Source organism: Melospiza melodia, chromosome 29, assembly GCF_035770615.1.
Source record: "Melospiza melodia melodia isolate bMelMel2 chromosome 29, bMelMel2.pri, whole genome shotgun sequence".
NCBI classification, from domain to species: domain Eukaryota; kingdom Metazoa; phylum Chordata; class Aves; order Passeriformes; family Passerellidae; genus Melospiza; species Melospiza melodia.
This window is the reverse complement of record NC_086222.1, coordinates 6366126-6386098: the sequence shown is the minus strand read 5'-3', so window position 1 is coordinate 6386098 and position 19973 is coordinate 6366126. Positions and strand designations below refer to the sequence as shown.

The 19973-nt window shown below is 50.2% G+C and overlaps 1 protein-coding gene across 3 annotated transcripts in view; it reads left to right on the top strand.

Annotated features, from left to right (window-relative positions):
• The window catches only part of KIRREL3 (kirre like nephrin family adhesion molecule 3), a 417878-nt gene that overhangs the window by 262751 nt on the left and 135154 nt on the right, over nucleotides 1-19973 (top strand). For 2 of the 3 annotated variants that reach the window (XM_063178568.1, XM_063178566.1), the window contains exon 2: nucleotides 10847-10924. The exons of the other annotated variant lie outside the window; for it this stretch is intronic. In XM_063178568.1, the coding sequence (XP_063034638.1) occupies nucleotides 10847-10924 (78 nt within the window). The remainder of the gene's footprint in view (nucleotides 1-10846; nucleotides 10925-19973) is intronic. 3 annotated transcript variants of the gene reach the window in all.

Below are 19973 nucleotides of genomic sequence, written 5' to 3'. Positions count from 1 at the left end.
ACGTGCAGCCTTTGGAGCAGCTGGCAATGGGGGTTTCTGGATCAGGAGCAGGAGAATCTGGGGCACATGGGCTCAAAGGCAGTGGCTGAGGTCAGGCAGAGGAAAGCTGTGATCCCAGCACGTCTCCAAGGGCAGAAGTGGTTTGTGCTTCCCAGTGCTGCTGTCCATCTTCCAGACTTGTAAGAAGGATGGCTTAGGCAGAAACACATCCAAGGTGGGAGGTGTGAGGAGCCATTGTTGATCCAGAGCACGGCTGTAGATGTGACCTTTACGGTTCTGTGGGTTTATTTTTATTATTTTTCTCTCCAGCTTATCCACAATCTGTCAGAGCAGCGTGGGGACTTCCAGGGTTTATTGCAAAGTGTTTCCATTGCCATGTTCTCCTCCCAGTTGAGCTTGTTTTATTGTGTTGGATATTCACCTTAGGGAGTTTGTTGGTTTGTTTGTTTGGTTGGGTTTTGTTTGGTTGGGTTTTGTTTGTTTGTTTGTTTGTTTGCTTTTACAAGGTGCTCTGGGTGGGGAGTGAGGCAGGGACACTCCTGTTGTTGTGAGGAGCTCTGGACCTGCATGTAAATGTGGCTCTCTGAGTGACAAACAATGCTATTCATTCCACCATGAGATGTTCCCACCAGGCCCCAGGATAATGTGCTGTGGCTGTGGCTGATGCTGCTTGGGTTGGGGTGGGACACACAGGGGTCCTTCAGCAGGAGCAAAGAATGGTGCTGGGGCTTTCAATGAAAGGAGAAGCCCCAGTGAAATCAGGCCTTCAGAGAAAACACTGCGCTCTTAAGGAATCAAAATGTGTGGATTTTGTGTCTTTCTCCCTGTTAGTTTTGTTCTGAGCTGGTTTTAGACCATCTCAGTCTCACAATCCCTGCTGTTGAAAGCCCTCCCAGTTTGCAGGAGCACGTCCTGATCCAATCACTGGAGATGGAGCAGGAGAGCTCAACCCAGCTTCAGACCAGCTCAATCCATCTCCCAAACTCCCCTTCCCCTGCAGCCCCCCCAGTTCACACAGACCCCTTGTGCTGCACACACTGGGGCTTTTTCAGTCTCTGGGCCATGGCCCCATTAAAGCATTTTATTTCTCTGGAGAGCTTTTTTCAGTGGAAGGGCTGCTGCAGAAAGCTGGGATGGGTTTCATACATGGAGGGTGGGGTCACTTTTCTGCTGTCTGGAGCTGAATGTGCAGCTGTGGGGTTTGGTGGTGTGAAAGAAGGCGGGTGGAGGAATGTGTGTGCCAGGTCCCCAAGTCCCTGCCAGTGCAGGGCTGAGCTGCCAACAGAGCACTGGGGAGGAAGTGACAGCCCAGGGCCACCCCAGCCCCTGGCTGGAGCAGAGCAGTTCCTGGAGGAGGTGGAGCAGCCAGACAGGGTGAGGGACACTGCCTGCTCCCCTCTCCTGCCCTGGCCATGGAGGAGCTGCATGAGCACATGGATCTGTGCGGGCTGGTGAGAGCAGCCACTGCAGTGAGGCCAAGACAGATGTGCCCAACCTCTGGGTGTCCTGCTGTGTCCCTGTTTGTCCTGCTGTGTCCCTGGCTGTCTTGCCATGTCCCTGGTTATCCTGTTCTGTCCCTGGCTGCCCTGCTTTGTCCCTAGTTGTCCTGCCCTGACCCTGGTTGTCCTTCTCTGTCCCTGGCTGACCTGCTGTGTCCCTGGTTATCCTGCCCTGTCCCTGCCCTGCTCTGTCCCTGTTTGTCCTGCTCTGTCCCTGGTTGTCCTGCCCTGTCCCTGGCTGTCCTGCCCTGTCCCTGCCCTGCTCTGTCCCTGTTTGTCCTGCTCTCTCTCTGGTTGTCCTGCTCTGTCCCTGGCTGTCCTGCCCTGTCCCTGCCCTGCTCTGTCCCTGTTTGTCCTGCTCTCTCTCTGGTTGTCCTGCCCTGTCCCTGGCTGTCCTGCCCTGTCCCTGGTTATCCTGCCCTGTCCCTGCCCTGCCCTGTCCCTGGTTGTCCTGCCCCTGGTTGTCCTGCCCTGTCCCTGTTTGTCCTGCCCTGTCCCTGGCTGACCTGCTCTGTCCCTGGTTATCCTGCCCTGTTCCTGCCCTGCCCTGTCCCTGTTTGTCCTGCTCTGTCCCTGGCTGTCCTGCCCTGTCCCTGGTTGTCCTGCCCTCTCCCTGCCCTGCTCTGTCCCTGGTTGTCCTGCTCTGTCCCTGGCTGTCCTGCCCTGTCCCTGGTTGTCCTGTTTTGTCCCTGGCTGACCTGCCACCTCCCCAGAATCAGCAGATCCTGTTGGTTCAGATCTCTTCCTGGTGGGACAGCATGGATGGTGATGTGTGCTGGTTTCAGGGGCTGACCTGGGCAAACCCTAGGAGACACTGGGGAATGCATGGCCAGGTGCTTGCCTGTTGCTTTAATTTCCCTGGAAGGCTTATCCCAGCCCTTCCTGAGCAGCTCACTGCACTGGAACAGAGCACTTGAAGAACTGGCTGGAGCAGCAGGTACAAGGGGCTGGAGTGGAGCAGGTTCATCCCCTTGGAGTGCAGGTCAGAGCCACCAGCAGGGGAATTGGTTGAACAACTCAGGAACCTCTCAAGGAGGATCTGAGCTCCAGGGCTGCAGCCAGGCCAGGAGCACCAGAGGGGCTGAGCCAGGCTGAGCCAGAGCAGCTCTTGAGAAATCCTCCAAAACTTGTGTGAACTGGGGGGAAATGCTGGAGCTACCCCTGCATCCCAGGAGTTTGTGGAAGGAAACACCAACCCCACGAGAGTGGAGCCTTCAGAAAGGGGGTAAGGAGGGAGCAGGTGCACCCCAAACTCCCATGGGACTGCTGATTGAATTTGGGATCGTGGGCAGCCCCACCAGCCTTTTCCAATGCCTGGCTGTGTTTTTTGCCGTGATTCTCTGACTGTGTAGGGTACCTGAATTTGGGATCATGGGCAGCCCCACCAGCCTTTTTCAATGCCTGGCTGTGTTTTTTGCCGTGATTCTCTGACTGTGTAGGGTACCTGAATTTGGGATCATGGGCAGCCCCACCAGCCCTCTCCAATGCCTGGCTGTGGTTTTTTTTGCCATGATTCTCTGACTGTGTGGGGTACGTGACCCAGCTCTCAGCAGAGCAAACAGGACTGGGTTTGATATTCAGTAGTGAAAAAAAACCAGATTGTTTCTATATAACCTTTTATTTGGTTTTCCTTCAAGTAAAACCCTGTGTGTAGAAGTTATAACTTTTATAGTAGGAAATACAGCAAAAATACTTTTTCCTGCACATGAGGTGTAGTTAAGCTGTGGGAGTTGCTGCCCCAAGGCCTTAACAAAGCATTTTGGACAATTTGACCAGTGTAGAGACATGCCTGTGCACACAAAGCTGTGGAAGGTGTTTGTGTGGGAAGGTTCAAGTACCAACAGCCACCTTACTCTGGGGTGAATTGGTTTTCCTACTGCAGCTCCATCAGATTTCTTAACTTCAGGAAAAGGAAAAAAAAAATAAATCCAAAGAATGACTGGATTTGAGGTTTGTGAAGATTTTTCTTCACTTGTCAGATGCTCCCCAAATTGGACATGTTTGTGAGAGGTTCAGAAAAAGTGCATCAGCCATGAAGGGCTGGGGAGGAGAGTGGGGAATACAGACAGATTCAGTTCTGAACTTTAGGGACCAAAGGCTCTGTGTTGCCACTAGAGAAAAAAAGCCTCTTCAAAACACTCCAGTGCTGAGTTACAACTTGGAGGTGCCTCTTTTCCCTTCATTAGCCAGGGAACACAGGGATATCATTCTCTTTGCTCAGCAGCACAAATCCCTCTTCTTTCTTTCCCCTCCTGCCAGTTGTGTTTCCTGCTAAGAACAACTTTTAATTGTCTGGTACCAGGGCAGAGCTTGTTCCTGGGGAGAGCTGCCTCCTGGGTGTTTCTCTGCTCTTCCTCTTGAAGCTTCCAGTGCTGCTGCCTTTCAAGGCACCTGGAAAGCTGAATTCCAATATTCAAGGCATGTACCTGTCCAAAGTTGCTTGTCCCAAAAAATGCCTTCCTGGGTTATGGAGACTCTGGTTTTCCACTAGGTTGAAAGAAGCATAGCGAAAATCAGCACATCCAAGCTTTCCTGTCTTTTTTCCATTATGGTTTTTAACCCAAAAGAAATGTTTGAGAGAAGTTTTAAGGATCCTCCAGACCTTCATTCTTCAAATTCCCAGTAGGGACAACAGCCCTGGGACTGGTTTGTGCTGTTGCTGTTCCCAAATGTAGGTACGTGCCTCTCCAGTGGTGTTTAAGAAAAATTTAGGTCTTACCGCTCTACCTAGAAGTTCTTACAGACCTACCAAGAGGTTCTTAGACCTATCAAGAGGTTCTACACAGGGCTTCAGTTTTGGGGAGCTTTCTCTCACTGTGCAAAGTTGAGCTTTCCTCTCCAAGGTCCTCACCCTGTACAGCAATAGGAGAGGAGATTGGAATGATAAATTCTTCATCCAGAACTGGCTCCTGAATGGGGACAGTTTCCCACAAGCCCTGTGGATGTCCTTCTCTCTTTCCAGGTCTGTGGGCTGTGGGAGAAGAGCCAGTTGTGTTTTCCATCTCGGAGCCATGAGCTGGCAAACATCTCTGCTCCATCTGTTTTCTTTCATTGATGGATTCTTTAAAGTCAGATTGTGGTCCCACAGGGACACACTCAACTAATCCTCTGCTTTTAAGATTTTATTTGTGCAATAAATGGATGACAAGGTGGTTTGCGAGTACATAATACAATAAATGGGTTTATAAATGCAACTTTTTTGCAGAGCACTGTAGAATAAAATACAATACCAGTCCAGCATTTAACACTGATCTCTGCTTCATTCATATTTCAAACAGTAATGTGCCCATTTTCTCATCTGGGAAGCCTCTTAGGTTTTTTAATACATTTTTATAAATTAACTAGGCACAGATTTAATAATAACATGAATTTGTATGGCTTTTTTCATCTCTGAAGATCTTGGATTGCTCTGCAGACTTAACAGTGTAATATAGGAATTCTGTGCCAAAGGATCTGTTTGCTCTCTGCCAAATGGCAGCAGGAGTTCGGATGGCTCAGGAATGCTCATGGATGCAAATAACATCAAGGGGGGAAGCTTGAACCCAGCACTGATGACAGAGAACTTGGAGAAAAGGTGATCCATGGCTGCCCAGGGCAGGGTCCTCTGAAAAAGAGGTTACAGGGACATTTGGGATGGTTCAGAGTAAATCAAAATGATGAAAAACAAAGAAAATGCTCCTTCACCTATTTCTTCAAACTTTTGGGATGCAGCATCCCCGGACACAGCGAAGCCAAGGGCATGGAAAACCCTGGGAGATCAGGATTTTCTGTCCATATTGCTTCCTTACCAAGGCACCCATGTACCGCAGGGAACTGCGTCCACCAGGACAGGAAACTCCTGAGTGGGAGGAAGAGGATTCTCCATCAAAATCTCTTAGATTTGGTCAGGTAGGATCTTCTCCTTGCTGGCCACATTAGGAACATGTCAAGCTTCTTTCCTTGGAGAATTTCATGCTCTTTGAAGAGTTCCCAGCTGAATTCTTTGCTTCTGGGATCTCCAGGTGAGATAAGGCTTTTCCAGCCCTCTGCCTTGCCCAGTTTCCACATTCTGGTGTCACTGACTGTAGGATATCTACCATGGAGATTGCCCATTCCCCATCCCAGAAAGTAGAGTTAAACTCATGGATATAACACGCAATTAGAAAAAATATTTACAGGTAGCAAATTGCCATTGCTGTAGAAGGAAAACACGACAAAATGGAAACGTGATATTTATGTTAATACAAAGTTTTAAAAATTTAATTTTAGAGACCAGCTGTTTCTGCTTCTCTTATAAGAGTTTAATTGGTATATAATAGCATAGTTAATTAAATACAAATCAATAGTTTAAACCAGCTAATTGATATTTAATATGTATGGGAAAATATAACTTAGTTGTAATATCATTAGCTCAATATTAAATAAGCAATGGAATTGCAATTATGCCTTTACAACGATTATAAAGTTTATCGTTCTTTAATAAACTTGCAATTAGACAGGGTGAGCTGAAAAATTATTAAACAGGTATTATTGGGCTATTAAATGTTTATTATCATTCCTGGTGGGATACAGCTACACAATAGTACATATTATGATTATGTTAATAAACCCTTATTACAGCTTTGCAGCTTTAGCCTTTAGTGCACCGGTGATCTGATATTTCCTTCCCTTCCTGAGTGGTGAGGGAAGGAATTGCCTTGAAATTGAGAAAAGAAATGCCATACAATGAAAGAACTGAGGAAAAAGCAGAAGTAATCTGTAGTAGTAGCCAGCACTAAGAGATCTTTCTTCCTAAGTATCTTTCCCCTCTGTTTCCCAGGGTAAGGATCCCTTGATCCCTTTCTCAAAGTCTCCAAGGTCTGTCTCTTTTAAGTGGCTTTTGCTTCATTGTCGCTGGCAATTTGTGGCTTGAAGTTGCTCCTGCTTTGCCCAGTGAGTTTTGGGGATGAATTAATGCAGGTACTTCTGAGAGGGTCAAAACCATGGTTCTGCTGGGTGTTTTGCAACCAGGATACCTCAGATCCCATTTCATCACAGTGCGTGAGATGATCAACTTCAGCTCTAACTACTTTTGCCATGCTGAGAAATTCAATTATCATCACAAGGAAATGGATGGGACTGATTTGGGGGAGATGGGAACACGCAAGGGCTAAAACATTCTGGTTTTGGTGTGTCTCAGCAGCACCCCTAAAGCCAAGACATTTAAAATGCTGGATATCTGCTTAACTCTTTTAGCTTTAGGTTGCCACTAAAAGCCAAAATGGTGAGACATCCTTAGGCAGCAGAATCATCTTGAAGTATTTTACCTTTTAAAGGCACTCTCAAGTATTTAAAGGTGCCTTTAGCTATAAAGATTTTTGCATGTTCTCACAAATTTATGGTATGAATTATTATAATGCAGTGCTTTTGTACAGCTCCTTTCATCATGGGATATCAAAGTGGTTTATAAGTGTTAATTATAGCACCCCTTGGGGAGGCAGACGGGAGCCAGGCACCCACAGCAGCCTGCTGAGCCAGGCTGCAGAGAGGCAGGAACCCACATTTCACTGGAATCCAGCCCAGCCTGAGCTTTCCTCCCTCTCTGAGGGACCTGGGACCTGTGGGGCAGCACAGCCACTGCCTGGGGCAGAGCCCCTGCCCACAGCCCCCTTTTTGGGAGCTTTCTGCTCACTGCAAGGGGCAGGTGAGAGCTGGACACCTGAGTGGTGGGATTGTCCTGGGATGCTGCAGCTCCTGCTGCCACCAGCACTGCCCTGGCCTGGGCTGCTCTGGGGCCACCATCATCATCATCAGGAGCTGGAGCTGCTGGGGTGAGGCCAGAGAGGCCATGGAGCTGCTCCAGGGCTGAGCCCCTCTGCTCTGGAGCCAGGCTGGGAGAGCCAGAGAGGAAAATGCTCTGAGGAGAACTCAGAGCCCCTGGCAGGGCCTGAAGGGGACTCCATCCCAGAGCCCAGCTGGTTTCTCTCCAGGCAGTAACATGGGGCCTGACAGAGACAGGAGCTGCAAATCAGACCATTGTGGAAAGGATGCTCAGGCTCTGGGAGGAAAAAATATTCTGAGTTCCTCTGTTCTCCACTGGAGAAATGGAGGGGTATGGTGGGATGGATGATGAGGGGTGGGGCATCAGAGGGGCGTGGAGCTGCTGGGGTGAGTCCAGAGAGGCCATGGAGCTGCTCCAGGGCTGGAGCCCCTCTGCTCTGGAGCCAGGCTGGGAGAGCTGGGGGTGCTCACCTGGAGAGGAGAAGGCTCCAGGGAGAGGTCAGAGCCCCTGCCAGGGCCTGAAGGGGCTCCAGGAGAGCTGCAGAGGGACTGGGGACAAGGGATGAGGGGCCAGGACACAGGGAATGGCTCCCACTGCCAGAGGGCAGGGCTGGATGGGATATTGGGAATTGGGAATTGTTCCCTGTGAGGGTGGGCAGGCCCTGGCACAGGGTGCCCAGAGCAGCTGTGGCTGCCCCTGGATCCCTGGCAGTGCCCAGGCCAGGCTGGATGGGGCTGGGAGCAGCCTGGGACAGGGGAAGGTGTCCCTGCCATGGTAGGGTCCTTAAGGCCCATTCCCACCCAAACCATTCCATGATCTTGGTGATGTTTGTGCTCATGGTGTGTGCAGGGGTGGCTGGCCCACTCAGCCCAGGTCTGTGTCCAGGAAAACCCACCCAGCATCCACTCACAGGCCCCGTGTGCACGTCTGAGCAAGCAGAGCTGGCTCACTCAGCTGCACTGTGGGCTCTGCTGCCTTGTCTGACACTAATCTAATTGTGTTGTTTTAATTACTTTGATACCTTGGTGCTCGTTGGAGGCTCAATAGCAATCAATGTGGTTTTGTTTTCCTATCAATAAAGACATGAAGGCTCTCACCTGCTGTGCTGGCTCTGTGCTGAGGGCCCTGGGGGCTCAGGCAGGCTCTGCCTGGCACCGTGTGTGAGTCCTCACAGGATCCTCATGGAACCTCCCCCAAGGGCAGCAAGGTCTTATCGACCCTCCTTATCAGCCAGGGCTGAGGGAAGCAGCTGAGCTGGCTGTCCCTGCAGTCAGAGGCATCCAACACCTGCAGGCCGACACCTTTCTGGGTGTGTTTGTGGTGGAGCACTTGGTGCAGACCATGGTGGAGCACGTTATCTCTGTCCCAGAGAGCAGGAGAACTGGCTTTCACCATCAGACCTGGACAATAGCTGCTCATTACTCCTTCCTGCTAATTCAAGAAACCACTGAGAGCTCTGGTGGTTGAGTCATCTGCCCTGATCTTTAGACATCTTCACCTGAGTTAGTCACCAGCTTTTATGGCTAATGAGGGAGTTACAAGCACCCTCAAAGACACTGTGAAAGGTGGAGTCACATTCTGGAGATGCCTGTTTCTCTCTGGGGCATTCCCTCCAGGACAAGGCGAATTAAATTTCAGCTTACTCTGATTATTTCAAGAGACTTGCCTTTGTCTGAACATCAGCCTCAGTGGATTGACATGTGGGATTTGTTTTGGTTAGATGCCTTAGGACCAGAAGCCTCCTGCAAGGTGGACCCCTGTATAATGCTAGAGAAAGTGCTTTAACTGGGCTTGTGTGTGGCATCAAAAGAAGTCTGGTTTTTCCTAGGTTTAGGCTCAAATTCTGCCTCATACTGTGCACAAGAGGAGGATGTAAGCACTCTGCTGGGATGCCACGGCAGCGAGCACTGCTAGGGAGGGATTCTCTATGTCTGGGTCTGTCACCATGATATTTTCTGAAAAATCCCTTTGCCAGGATTTTTCTCCTGAGAAGCTGAGAAGCCTCAGAGGAAAAGAAAAACAATAATTATCTGCTGCTGTGGAATGCAACAGGTGCATCTTTAATTGGTCCATGTTGGTTGTTTCTAATTAATGGCCAATCACAGTCAGCTGGCTCAGACTCTCTGAGAGTCAGGAGCTTTTGTTATCATTCCTTTCTATTCTTAGCTAGCCTTCTGATGAAATCCTTTCTTCTGTTCTTCTAGTACAGTTTTAATATATCATTTTCTTCTAAAATAATATATATTATAAAATAATAAATCAGCCTTCTGAAACATGGGGTCAACATTCTCATCTCTTCCCTCGTCCTGAGACCCCTGCGAACACCACCACATGGGTCGGGGGATCTTCCCTCATCTCATCACATCACACTTCCCTCTTCCTCTGGACACGATCCAGATCTGCGATTCAGCCCCAAATTTGCCTCGTGGCACTGAAAGCCAAGCTTGCCAGGCAGGTCCTGCTTCACTCTCCAGGCCCCGGTCCCGCCACCTAGATATTTTCTGAAAAATCCCTTTTAGTATAGTTTGAATATATGATTTTCTTTTAATATAATATGTATCATAAAATAATAAATCAGCCTTCTGAACCATGGAGTCAAGAGTCTCATCTCTTCCCTCATCCTGGGAACCCGGAGAACACCACCACATTGGTCTGTGGATCTTCCCTCATCACATCACATCACATCACACTTCCCTCTTCCTCTGGACACGATCCAGATCGATTCAGCCCCAAATCTGCCTCGTGGCACTGAAATCCGAGCTTGCCAGGCAGGTCCTGCTCTGCTCTCCAGGCTCCAGTCCCGTTGCCTTCCCCTCCTGCGAGCGAGCGAGCGGCACAACTCCACAGAGGGGGCTCTGCACAGTCCACAGCCACATTAAGTAAACATCAAAGGGGCTTTGATCAGCAGGGCTCTGCAGAGCACAGAAGCCCCTGAGGAGCTCTGCAGGTCCGCAGGCAGCGTTGGGGACATGGTACCTTAATTTTCTGCACTGTGACACAGGAGGATTTGTTTGAAGAACGAGAGCTCTCTGCCTCTCTGAGATGCGCACGGGGAGAGCGCCTGTGCTCGCAGCCTACTTCTGGAAAAACCCACGCTCAGATCTCTCTGTTTGTTACCAAGAGTCAAAAAGCCCCATTAACAAATGAAGGCATCAAAGGCCTGTGCCTCCTCAGACTCTGGCTCTCTCCTGCTCACAGGGTCACTTGCTTGCTTCTAAAGAGCAAGATTCCTCAGGCCAGAATTCTCTTCCCTACTGAGGCCCATTTCCCGTTTCACTTTGCTGCCCACTAAGGGAGAAAGGGATGAAAGAGTCCTGTTGCTGCAACATGCTACTGTGGAAGAAGATGCAGCTCATTGCCTCACTTGGAATAGAGGAGAGCTTAAGGACAGGCACGGGAGGGGATGCTGACCCTCCTGTCTTTAGATACAGTCTTGGGGCCCAGCCAAGCTCAGCTCTGTGAGGCTGACCAAAGACTTCAGTTAGGTGCCCACCTTCCTGGCGCTTCTCCTGTAGGGTGTCTCCAGCAGGACTTGCTCCCTGCAGCAACCCCAGGTGCTTGCTCCTGTCCCCAGCCCAGTCTAACCCCACGCTCTCTTCTCTTGCAGAACTGGGGCTCCCAGGAAGAGGATGCTGCCTAGTACTGGGGTTCATGTACAAGGAGAAGTACCGCAGGATGACTGAAGGTGAGCAGTTCCCTCACCTTCTCTCCTTCTTCTTCCTCTTTAGCAATCTCATTGTGAGGGGCTTCACCTCTGAGGGCGTGCTGGGTTCTTGTTCCCACCCAGGAAAAAATCCTGCTTCCCCTTTGATCTCTGGAACATTTTAGAGGGCACATGGTGAGCCCCCTGTGTGAAGCTGCAAGAGAAGAGCAGGAGCTTTGTAGTTCCATACATCCAAAACCCACTGTCTTTTCCTACAGAAAGGATTTGTCCCACAGGAAGCTCTTGCAGCAATTGCTGCATCTACTCTTCTTGTTCTAGTTGGGTGGCAGTGGTCCCATGCCACCTCCAGAATCCCAGATTCCAGTGCCTCTGAACCTCACAGAGTCACCATTACATTGCTCTTCAAACTTCTGCTAAAATCTCCCTATTTTATATTCCAGTCATTCCCCAAGTACTTTATGAGCATTGATTAATCCATAGAAATATCATAAATAATTATGAAGCATAATAACTAAACAAAAACTATTTATGTTCAGAAGAACTGCCATCCTTGCTTCTGGTAGCTTCTTTTCCTGGAGCCAGCCCTGGTGCAGCCCCCTCTGATTAATGTTGGATGAGAGAAGGAAGCCCAGAGCCCTGTGAGATGGGAGGGTCTCCAGGATGTGCCACAGGGAGTTCGGCTTCCGTGAGGTCACTCTGGGAGTTGGAAACTTGACCCAAGCATGGATTTAACCCTTTTAAGGGATTCTGATTGGAAATAATTTGGACAAAGGGTGTGATCTCTTGCCCTCCTGGGCTTCCTTTTCTGGAAACATCCAAGGTCAGGCTGGATGGGGCTCTGAGTGACCTGGTCTAGAGGAAGGTGTCCCTGCTCACTGCTGGTGTTGGGTGACCCTGAAGGTCCCTTCTAAACCAAACTATTGCATGATTCTTTTTCCCTGCATGGGATGGAGTTTATCCAGCAGTTAGCCATGGGGGTGTCTGCTTTTCATGCAGTAAAAGGTGAGTTTATTTCCATGAAGTAAAACTCTCATAGAGGCAAGTTTATGGTTCAAATATCAGTTAGAAGATCAAAGGTTCCTTCACGTTCCCGGGAGCCCTGATACTGAGCTGATAACATGGGGAAAGTACTTCACAAGGCTTCACCTCATGCTTGTTAATTACCACACGCTCTTTAAACATTGATTAGAGGATGTTTTTAATGGGAAGGGGCTGCCCCGTGGGACAGGAGTGTTGTGAGAAGGTGCAGCCTCCCTCTTGGTACCTTTCTGTCCCTCCAGGCTCTTGCACAGGCTGTCTGTGGCTGTGCCCAGACCCTGGGGATGCTCTCAGGGTGTTGGAGAGCTGGCAGGACCCTGGGCATGCTGCCAGTCCTTTGGGATTGCTCTGTCCCCTGATGGATTCAGAGCCTGCATCAGCCAAAGTGAGCCCCCTTTTCAGGCTGAGCGTGGCTTTGTGTGGAGAGAACAAAGAAACATGAAAGGCCAAAAGTAAAGCTTTTGTGAGGGAAAGGGAACAAAGTGTTCCTGCCTGACATGCAGCCAGTTTCTGGCCCCTGCAGGCTGCAGGGCCATTATGTTTAAAGGCACAATCTGCCAAAAAACAAAAGTCAGGGGGATTTCCATGGCTACAAAGACCACCTAGGACTTGTGTTTTCATTAGAAGCAGTTACAGATGACAATTGCAGACATCTAGCTTCCCAGGGTTTTGGTGGATTGCAGTACAGATCCACGCTGTATGGTGTGTGAGCTGGGGTGGGGTCAGTGTCTGGTCATCCACAGGAATTTCCTGCCCAAGGTGCCTGAGCCAGACTCTTTGGGACAGCTCTCTTGCCAGGGTGAGGAGAGAGAGCAGCTCCCCCTTTGTATTTGTGCCAAGTGATAGCTTTTTCTCCCTTTAAAAAGAGGCTGAAGAGCAGCTCTATTAATAATTACAAGGGAGCTGAGGGAACGGAAAGCACAGGAAGGCAGTGGGGCAGTGGGATAATATGAGGCGTGGGCTCTCCATCCCAGAGGAAACTGCAGGGATCATTAGAACCTTCCTGTCATTTACTGGAGACATCTACAATGGCTTGGAGGGAGATAAGCACAAGAGGAGTTAGAAACCTTGACACTGTGGAAGAATCTTTTTCTGATGGGAAATAACTTCTTAGGTTGGATTTCAGGAACAGGTTCTGTCCCCAGAGGGTGCTGGCACTGCCCAAGCTGCCCAGGGAATGGGCACAGCCCCGAGGCTGCCAGAGCTCCAGGAGGCTTTGGACAGCACTGCCAGGGATGGACAGGGTGGGACTGTTGGGGGGTCTGGGCAGGGACAGGAGTGGGACTGGATGATCCTGTGGGTCCCTCCAACTCAGGATATTCTGTGAACGTAGTGGTTTTGGCTGTCTTCACAGAGAAGATCCAGTCTGGATGCTCACAGATCAGTTGGGCAGCCTCTCCCAGTGGGATGAAATAGGTCTGGGTTAGAGGTGCCCAGCAAGGGCCTTTGGTGGCATTGTGCTCTTTGCTGAGCAGCTGGCAAGGGATGATGTCCATTAGCACAGCTGGCTGCAGAGGTGGCTCTTCCAGCTGAGCTAGCCCCAGGATGAGGAGCCAAGATCAGTGTCCATGGATGTTGTCATTATAGTGCAAAAGTTCTAGTCCTTTTCCCCAAATCCTGAACCGTGTCGGGGTCACCATTTGTCGTTATTATACTACAAGAGTTCTATTGTCATTACACTGCAAGAGTTCCATATTGCCAGAGTTTTGTACCTCCTTGATGTTTCATGTAGGCAGCTCCTCTAGGCACTGACTCTTCCTTGTCCTCACAGTACCCAACTGACTCCAGTTCCCCTCACCCAACCAATCCACTCTTTTATAACACGCTTATCATCAGCTACAGCTGTGGCCTGTTAACATCAGGCGTGCTCCTATTCTTTAATAATTAACCCAGCTGCAACTGTTTAGGGGGTAAGATTACTTCTATACTACCTTTATTTACTTATATTCTATCCCCCTACACATGGATGTGCCTCTGCCCATGTCAGCTCCATCAGCTCCATGAGCTCCTCATCTCACTCTCTGTGCAGTGATCAGACAGGCCCAGGTGCAATGCTGGAGCCTCTCCCAGCTGTCAGGCCCCACGTGATGGGCACAGCAAACGCCGTTTGGGCACTGTCCTTGCCCTGCTGTGCTGTATCAGGTGCGACCACTTCTCGCTTTGTAAAGCCCTCAGCAGGAAAAGTCTGGATTTGGGGGTGGAATTTGGCTGGGGAGCAGCAAGGCACAGCTCCAGCGTGGCTGCTCTGTGCTCATGTGATTGATGACGGGCTCGTCTCGTGCTGGGCCCACGCGCTGGTGTGCACTGGGAGCTGTGGGGTGGAATGGAGCTGGTGACAGTTGCAGACAGAGGGAGAGGGAGAGGGAGAGCTGTCTGCAATGACGGCCGCGCAATAAAGATGCTCTGGAGTTAATCCTCCGCCATCTGTCTTCATTCTGCTAATAACCCACTCAATCAGCTGCTGCCAACTGTTTGTTAACATTCAGAAACAGATACATAATCAGGAGGAGCGTGCTGTTAGCTCAGGAGGGGCTGGATTGCTCCTTGGGAACAGCTCTCCCATGGCCACGAGGGTGGAGCAGTGGGAGCCACCATGGGTGGCCTGGATGTCCCGAGGCACCTGCAGGGAAAGGGAGGTGCTGCTGGGGCTGGAGGTGATGCTGTGAGCTGACTTACCCTGCTTCTCCCAGGGCTTGTGCCACCCTGATTCCAGGTGATTTTGGAGTAGGGAGATGTTTTCTAGGATGTTGGTCACCATTGTCTCCCAAGAAAAAGGATTTTGAGCTACTCTGAAAATTTGGGCTTGTTCTTCTATTCCCACTTCTCCTTTCTCATGCAGTTCTCTCCCCAGGAGCAGGCAGAGGTGTGCTGCAATATCTCTCTCTGCTCACCCATCATGCTCCCTGTCCATACCTGCAGGTCCCAAGCCGGGCTTGCTCTGCTCTCCTCTGCAATGGTCCAAGGCAGGAATTCAGATGCTAGCTCCTGCAATTTTACTTCTTGTCTCCTGCCTTTGACTACTTGCCAGATCCAACTCGAGTCATTAGCAAGCGTCACTGCAGCAATTATGGCACTTTTTGGCTGCCATTCATAAAGCTACTAACGGGAGCGATTAAGCACTGAGAGGTGTCAGCCTTCACCTCCACCACCTGTTCCCACCAGCCACCAGCTGCTGGAAGTTCCTACAACAATGTCCCCCCACGCAGGGCAGCAGGGCAGCTCCTGCCCTCCTCTGACCTCCCCTTCCAGTCACTTTGCTGGCTCTCATGTCCTCACAGGTGGCATCTCCATGGCATGGACACAGCTCCTGGAGTATGAGGGGTGGGCTCCATCCCCGTGCCCAGCACGGAGCAGGGAAAGGGACAGAAGGATTTGGTGCAAGCTCTTCCTCCTGGAGCAGTGAGTGGTTAATGATCTGTGCTGAGGGAAGGACAAGCCCTGCTCTTCAGAGGGATGCAAACCCTGCCTGCTGTGCCAGGAGGAGGCTGTGCCGCAGTTATCTCTGGCAGCAGCCGCTCTCCGTTGGTGGGTTGTGCATTCAAGGTGTCTCCATTCACCACACAAAGCACAGCAGAGCCAGCAGCCTGTGCTGCAGAGCTGCAGCTCCACACAGCAACGAGAGCTCTGCCTCCTGTGCCAGAGGGACAGCTTGGCAGGTCACCTCTGCTGGTCAGGGCTGCAGAAATCAGCTCAGGAAAGGGCTGCCCGGATCCTGGGGACACAACTTTTCTTTAAAAGCCACCTGGGGCTGTTGGGCAGCATAAAACAGTCTTCAGTTTTGGGAGGGGAAGGAGTGAGGCTTTGAAAATTTTGCAGTCTGAGCTGCAATCACCTTGACTCTTCTGTTCTGAAGGTCTGGGATCTTATTTGAAGGCACTAATGGAAAGCTCTGTTCTTTTGCTCATAGAATCCAAAATGTTAAGGGTTGAAATCATCTGGTCCCAACTTTCCCCTGCCATGTTCAGGGAGACTTCCCACTAGACTTGGGTGCTCAAGGACTTGTCCAACCTGGCCTTGGACACTTCTGGGGATGGGGCATCCACACCTCCCTGGACAACTTGTGCCAGTATCTCTCTACCCTCATAGTGAAGGATTTCTTCCTGATATCTGGTCTGAATTTCCATTTGTACCCATTCCCCCTTGTCCTGTCACTACAGTTCCTGGCTGAGCCCCTCTCCAGCTTCCCTGTGGCTCCTTCAGACACTGGCAGGTGCTATGAGGTCTCCACACAACCCAATCTTCTCCAGGAAGGTGCTCCCATCCTCTTGTCAAGTCCATGGCCTCCTCTGGCCTTGCTCCAACAGCTAGTTCTTGGGGGAAGGAGGAAAGATGGAATTCATCCACAAACCTCAGACATGGGACAGGGGTGAGTTGGCCCAGAGAGACAGGGACAGTGGTGGCCTAAATGCAAGGAGAGCCACCAGCCTGCTCTGTTTGGGGTGATTCCTGCATCCATGCAGCCCTCACAGACTGCAGCTTCTAGGATCACAGAACCATGGAGTCATACAGTGTTTGGGATGGAAGAAACCTTCAGGATCACCCAATTCCAGCCTCTGGAAGGTTGGTTCTGACCAGCCCCTGCCTGCCTGCAGAGCTGGGCAGCTCCTCCTGTTCCTGCTCGTGTTCCCAGCTCTGGCTTCACATCATGACCTGTGAGCAGCTCTGTGTGAGGGGTTTGTCCTGAGCTACAGGGTGTCTCCAGTCTGCAGCAAGGTTTTGGTGCTGCCAGAAATGGGGAGAGAATTGTGTCTGCATATGAAAGCTGGTTTTATGGCTTGTAATTATCTCATACCCATCCTTAGAATAATTATAGCTCCTCCATTATTAATAACTGGAATTCCAGTCCTTGTCATAGATCACAAAATGGAGAGGAAGCTCAGCCCAGGGTTTGCATAATGTACCTTGGCCTAAATTGAATAATTGGTAAAATGGTGAAAATTGTTCGTTTTTTCCCCCATTCCTTGGTGCTGGAATTAGTGAGATATTAGTGCAATTAGCCAGTGCTTCCATTTGAGGCTGCAATCATTTGGTTTGTAATTTAGAATAAATGTAAAAGCCCACTTATGCTTCCAAAAGGATTATTTGTCCTGTTTAAAAGTATCTAATGGGGTGGCTGTCATCTAAGCAAGATACATTTGACCCATTTCAATTTGTTTCCCTTTTAATCTGCTATCTGTTTTCCTGGATCTTTTTTAATAAAAACATAAAGAAGAAGCGGGCAAGAGAGACCAAAGAGGGAGAGAATAGAGGTGTTATAGATCTGGAGTTTATCATAAGCCAAAGTAACTTGAAATCAGGGCTGTTAAACTGCAGAAAGCAATAAAAAGAAAACACTATTTGGAATCGTTTAAAGGGCCGAGTGCCTTGTCAATGAAAGGTTGCTCTATTTGACTGCTTCTTAATAGCTTCTCTGAGGCAATCTGCAGCTCCTGCAGGAGCGAGGGCTGCAGCTCCTTCTGCAGCTCCTTCTGCAGCTCCCTCTGCAGCAGGGCAGAGCTGGGGTCCCTGGGGAGCTGGGCAGCAGCTGAGGTCGGGAAACACCAAGGAGGACAAAGAGGGAAGGAGATGGATCTAAACACCAAAGTGGGTTAAAGCTTTAAAGCATGTCACAAATATCGAAATCCTGGATAATGTGGTGGGCACAGGGCATAGATGCATTGCTGCTTGTAGGGCTGTGGGCAGATGTGTGCCCAGTTCAGCCACAGAATCACAGAGTCATGGAATGGTTTATCTTGTAAGAGACCTAATGATCATCTTATTCCACCCCTGCCATGGCAGGGACCCCTCCCACTGTCCCAGGCTGCTCCCAGCCCTGTCCAGCCTGGCCTTGGGCACTGCCAGGGATCCAGGGGCAGCCACAGCTGCTCTGGGCACCCTGTGCCAGGGCCTGCCCACCCTCACAGGGAACAATTCCCAATTCCCAATATCCCATCCAGCCCTGCCCTCTGGCAGTGGGAGCCATTCCCTGTGTCCTGTCCCTCCATCCCTTGTCCCCAGTCCCTCTGCAGCTCTCCTGGAGCCCCTTCAGGCCCTGGCAGGGGCTCTGAGCTCTCCCTGGAGCCTTCTCCTCTCCAGGGGAGCACCCCCAGCTCTCCCAGCCTGGCTCCAGAGCAGAGGGGCTCCAGCCCTGGAGCAGCTCCATGGCCTCTCTGGACTCACCCCAGCAGCTCCGTGTCTCTCTGATGTCCCACCCCTCATCATCCATCCCACAATCCCCCTCCATTTCTCCAGTGGAGAACAAAGAACTCACAATATTTTTTCCTCCCAGAGCCTGAGCATCCTTTCTCCAACAGTCTGATTTGCAGCTCCTGTCTCTGTCAGGCCCCGTGTTACTGCCTGGAGAGAAACCAGCTGGGCTCTGGGATGGAGTCCCTGCTCTTTTGGGGAAAATGGCTTGTTCAGAAAGGCTGGTTGTGCCTCTGCTGCAAATGTCTCCCTGCCTGACCGCCTCTTCTGCTCCTGCCATAGTTCAAACTGGTTCAGTGAACCCTTCCTGCCAGGAAAACCTCTGATTAGAGCGTGGCACTGAGGCACAGTGGCATATTTGTGCCACCCATTAACAGCCCAGCAAGGCAGTTGCTACCTCAGAATTACTTGGATTTATGGGAACACTTAATCTGGATCTTGCAAGTGACTTTTACATCTGCAGCAGCACAGGCTGAGCATGAATCTTCCTGAGCCTCAAGGATAGATGGGAGCTAGTCCTGTTATCCCTGTAAAATGTGACCTTTCTCCTCTACCAGATGCCAACAACCTCAGTGCTGCTGTAGAAGGTCAAACTGCTCTTGGTTCTCTGGCCTGACAGTGGGAAGGGTCTGTCCTTTGGGAGCAGACCTGTAACCTGCCACTTGGTTTAGTTCAAGCAGTGTTGGCTCTGCTCAGCCAATACAGCAGAGCCCAGAAACAGCTCCAACCACACCCCAGCATCTTCCCACAGCTTTGCCCTCTGGGTTTTGCATGGTCTGCCCCCTGGAAATGGGATTTCTGCCAGGCTTTGCTGCAAGCTGCAGGAACCCTGGCACAAAGGGGTGCAGCAGTGGTGGCTCCGTTATCAGCTGATCAATCACTGTCATATTTTCTGACAAATCCTTTTGCCAGGATTTCTTCTCCTGGGAAGATGAGAAGCCTCAGCTTCTCCTGTGTTTGCTGCTGTGGAATGTGGTCTGGAGATTGTTTATCCAAACATGTGAATTGTTTTTTCTTAATGGCCAATCACGGCCAGCTGTGTGGGACTCTCTGAGTCAGTCACAGGTTTTTATTATTCATTCTTGTTAAGCCTTCTGATGTATCCTTTCTCTTTCTATAGTATAGGTTTAGTATAGCAGAATAGAATAGAATAGAATAGAATAGAATAGAATAGAATAGAATAGAATAGAATAGAATAGAATAGAATAGAATAGAATAGAATAGAATAGAATAGAATAATAAATCAGCCTTCTGAGAACATGGAGTCAAATTGTCATCTCTTCCCTCGTCCTGGGGACCTCACAAACACCACACTGATCTCCAGAGATGGAGGCTCTGTTATCAGCTGATCTCCAGGGATGGAGGCTCTGTTATCAGCTGATCTCCAAGCATGAGATGCAGTGGGAACTTTGCATTCCTCACACTGCTGTCACTCCCAGTGAAGGTGCCACCCCCTCTGTGATGGGGGTGCTCCCTCACCCAGCATTGTCACTCAGCAATTGATGCATTGATTAGGGCCGGCAGCTCCGGGTGAGCTGCACTGAGCCTTTTGTTCTTTATCTGACAAAGGCGTTGGGAAGGAAGAGGAGAGTGGATAGAGCTGTTCTTAAGGAGTTGTTAAGGATGCGTTGTTATCTCAGAGGTCTCATTGATATTTCCGTGATGTTTTGTGTGTCTGGGAGATGAACAAGGCAGGGATGTAAGTGAAACCTGAGGAAAATCAGTGTCTGGTGTCAGAGGGAAACCGTGCCTGGGTTGGGTGAGCTGGAGAACTGGATAAGGCAGGAGCTCTGTGGCTGTGAGCTGAGTCCTGGCTGGTGCAGCACGCTCATTCCCGAGGATGCTG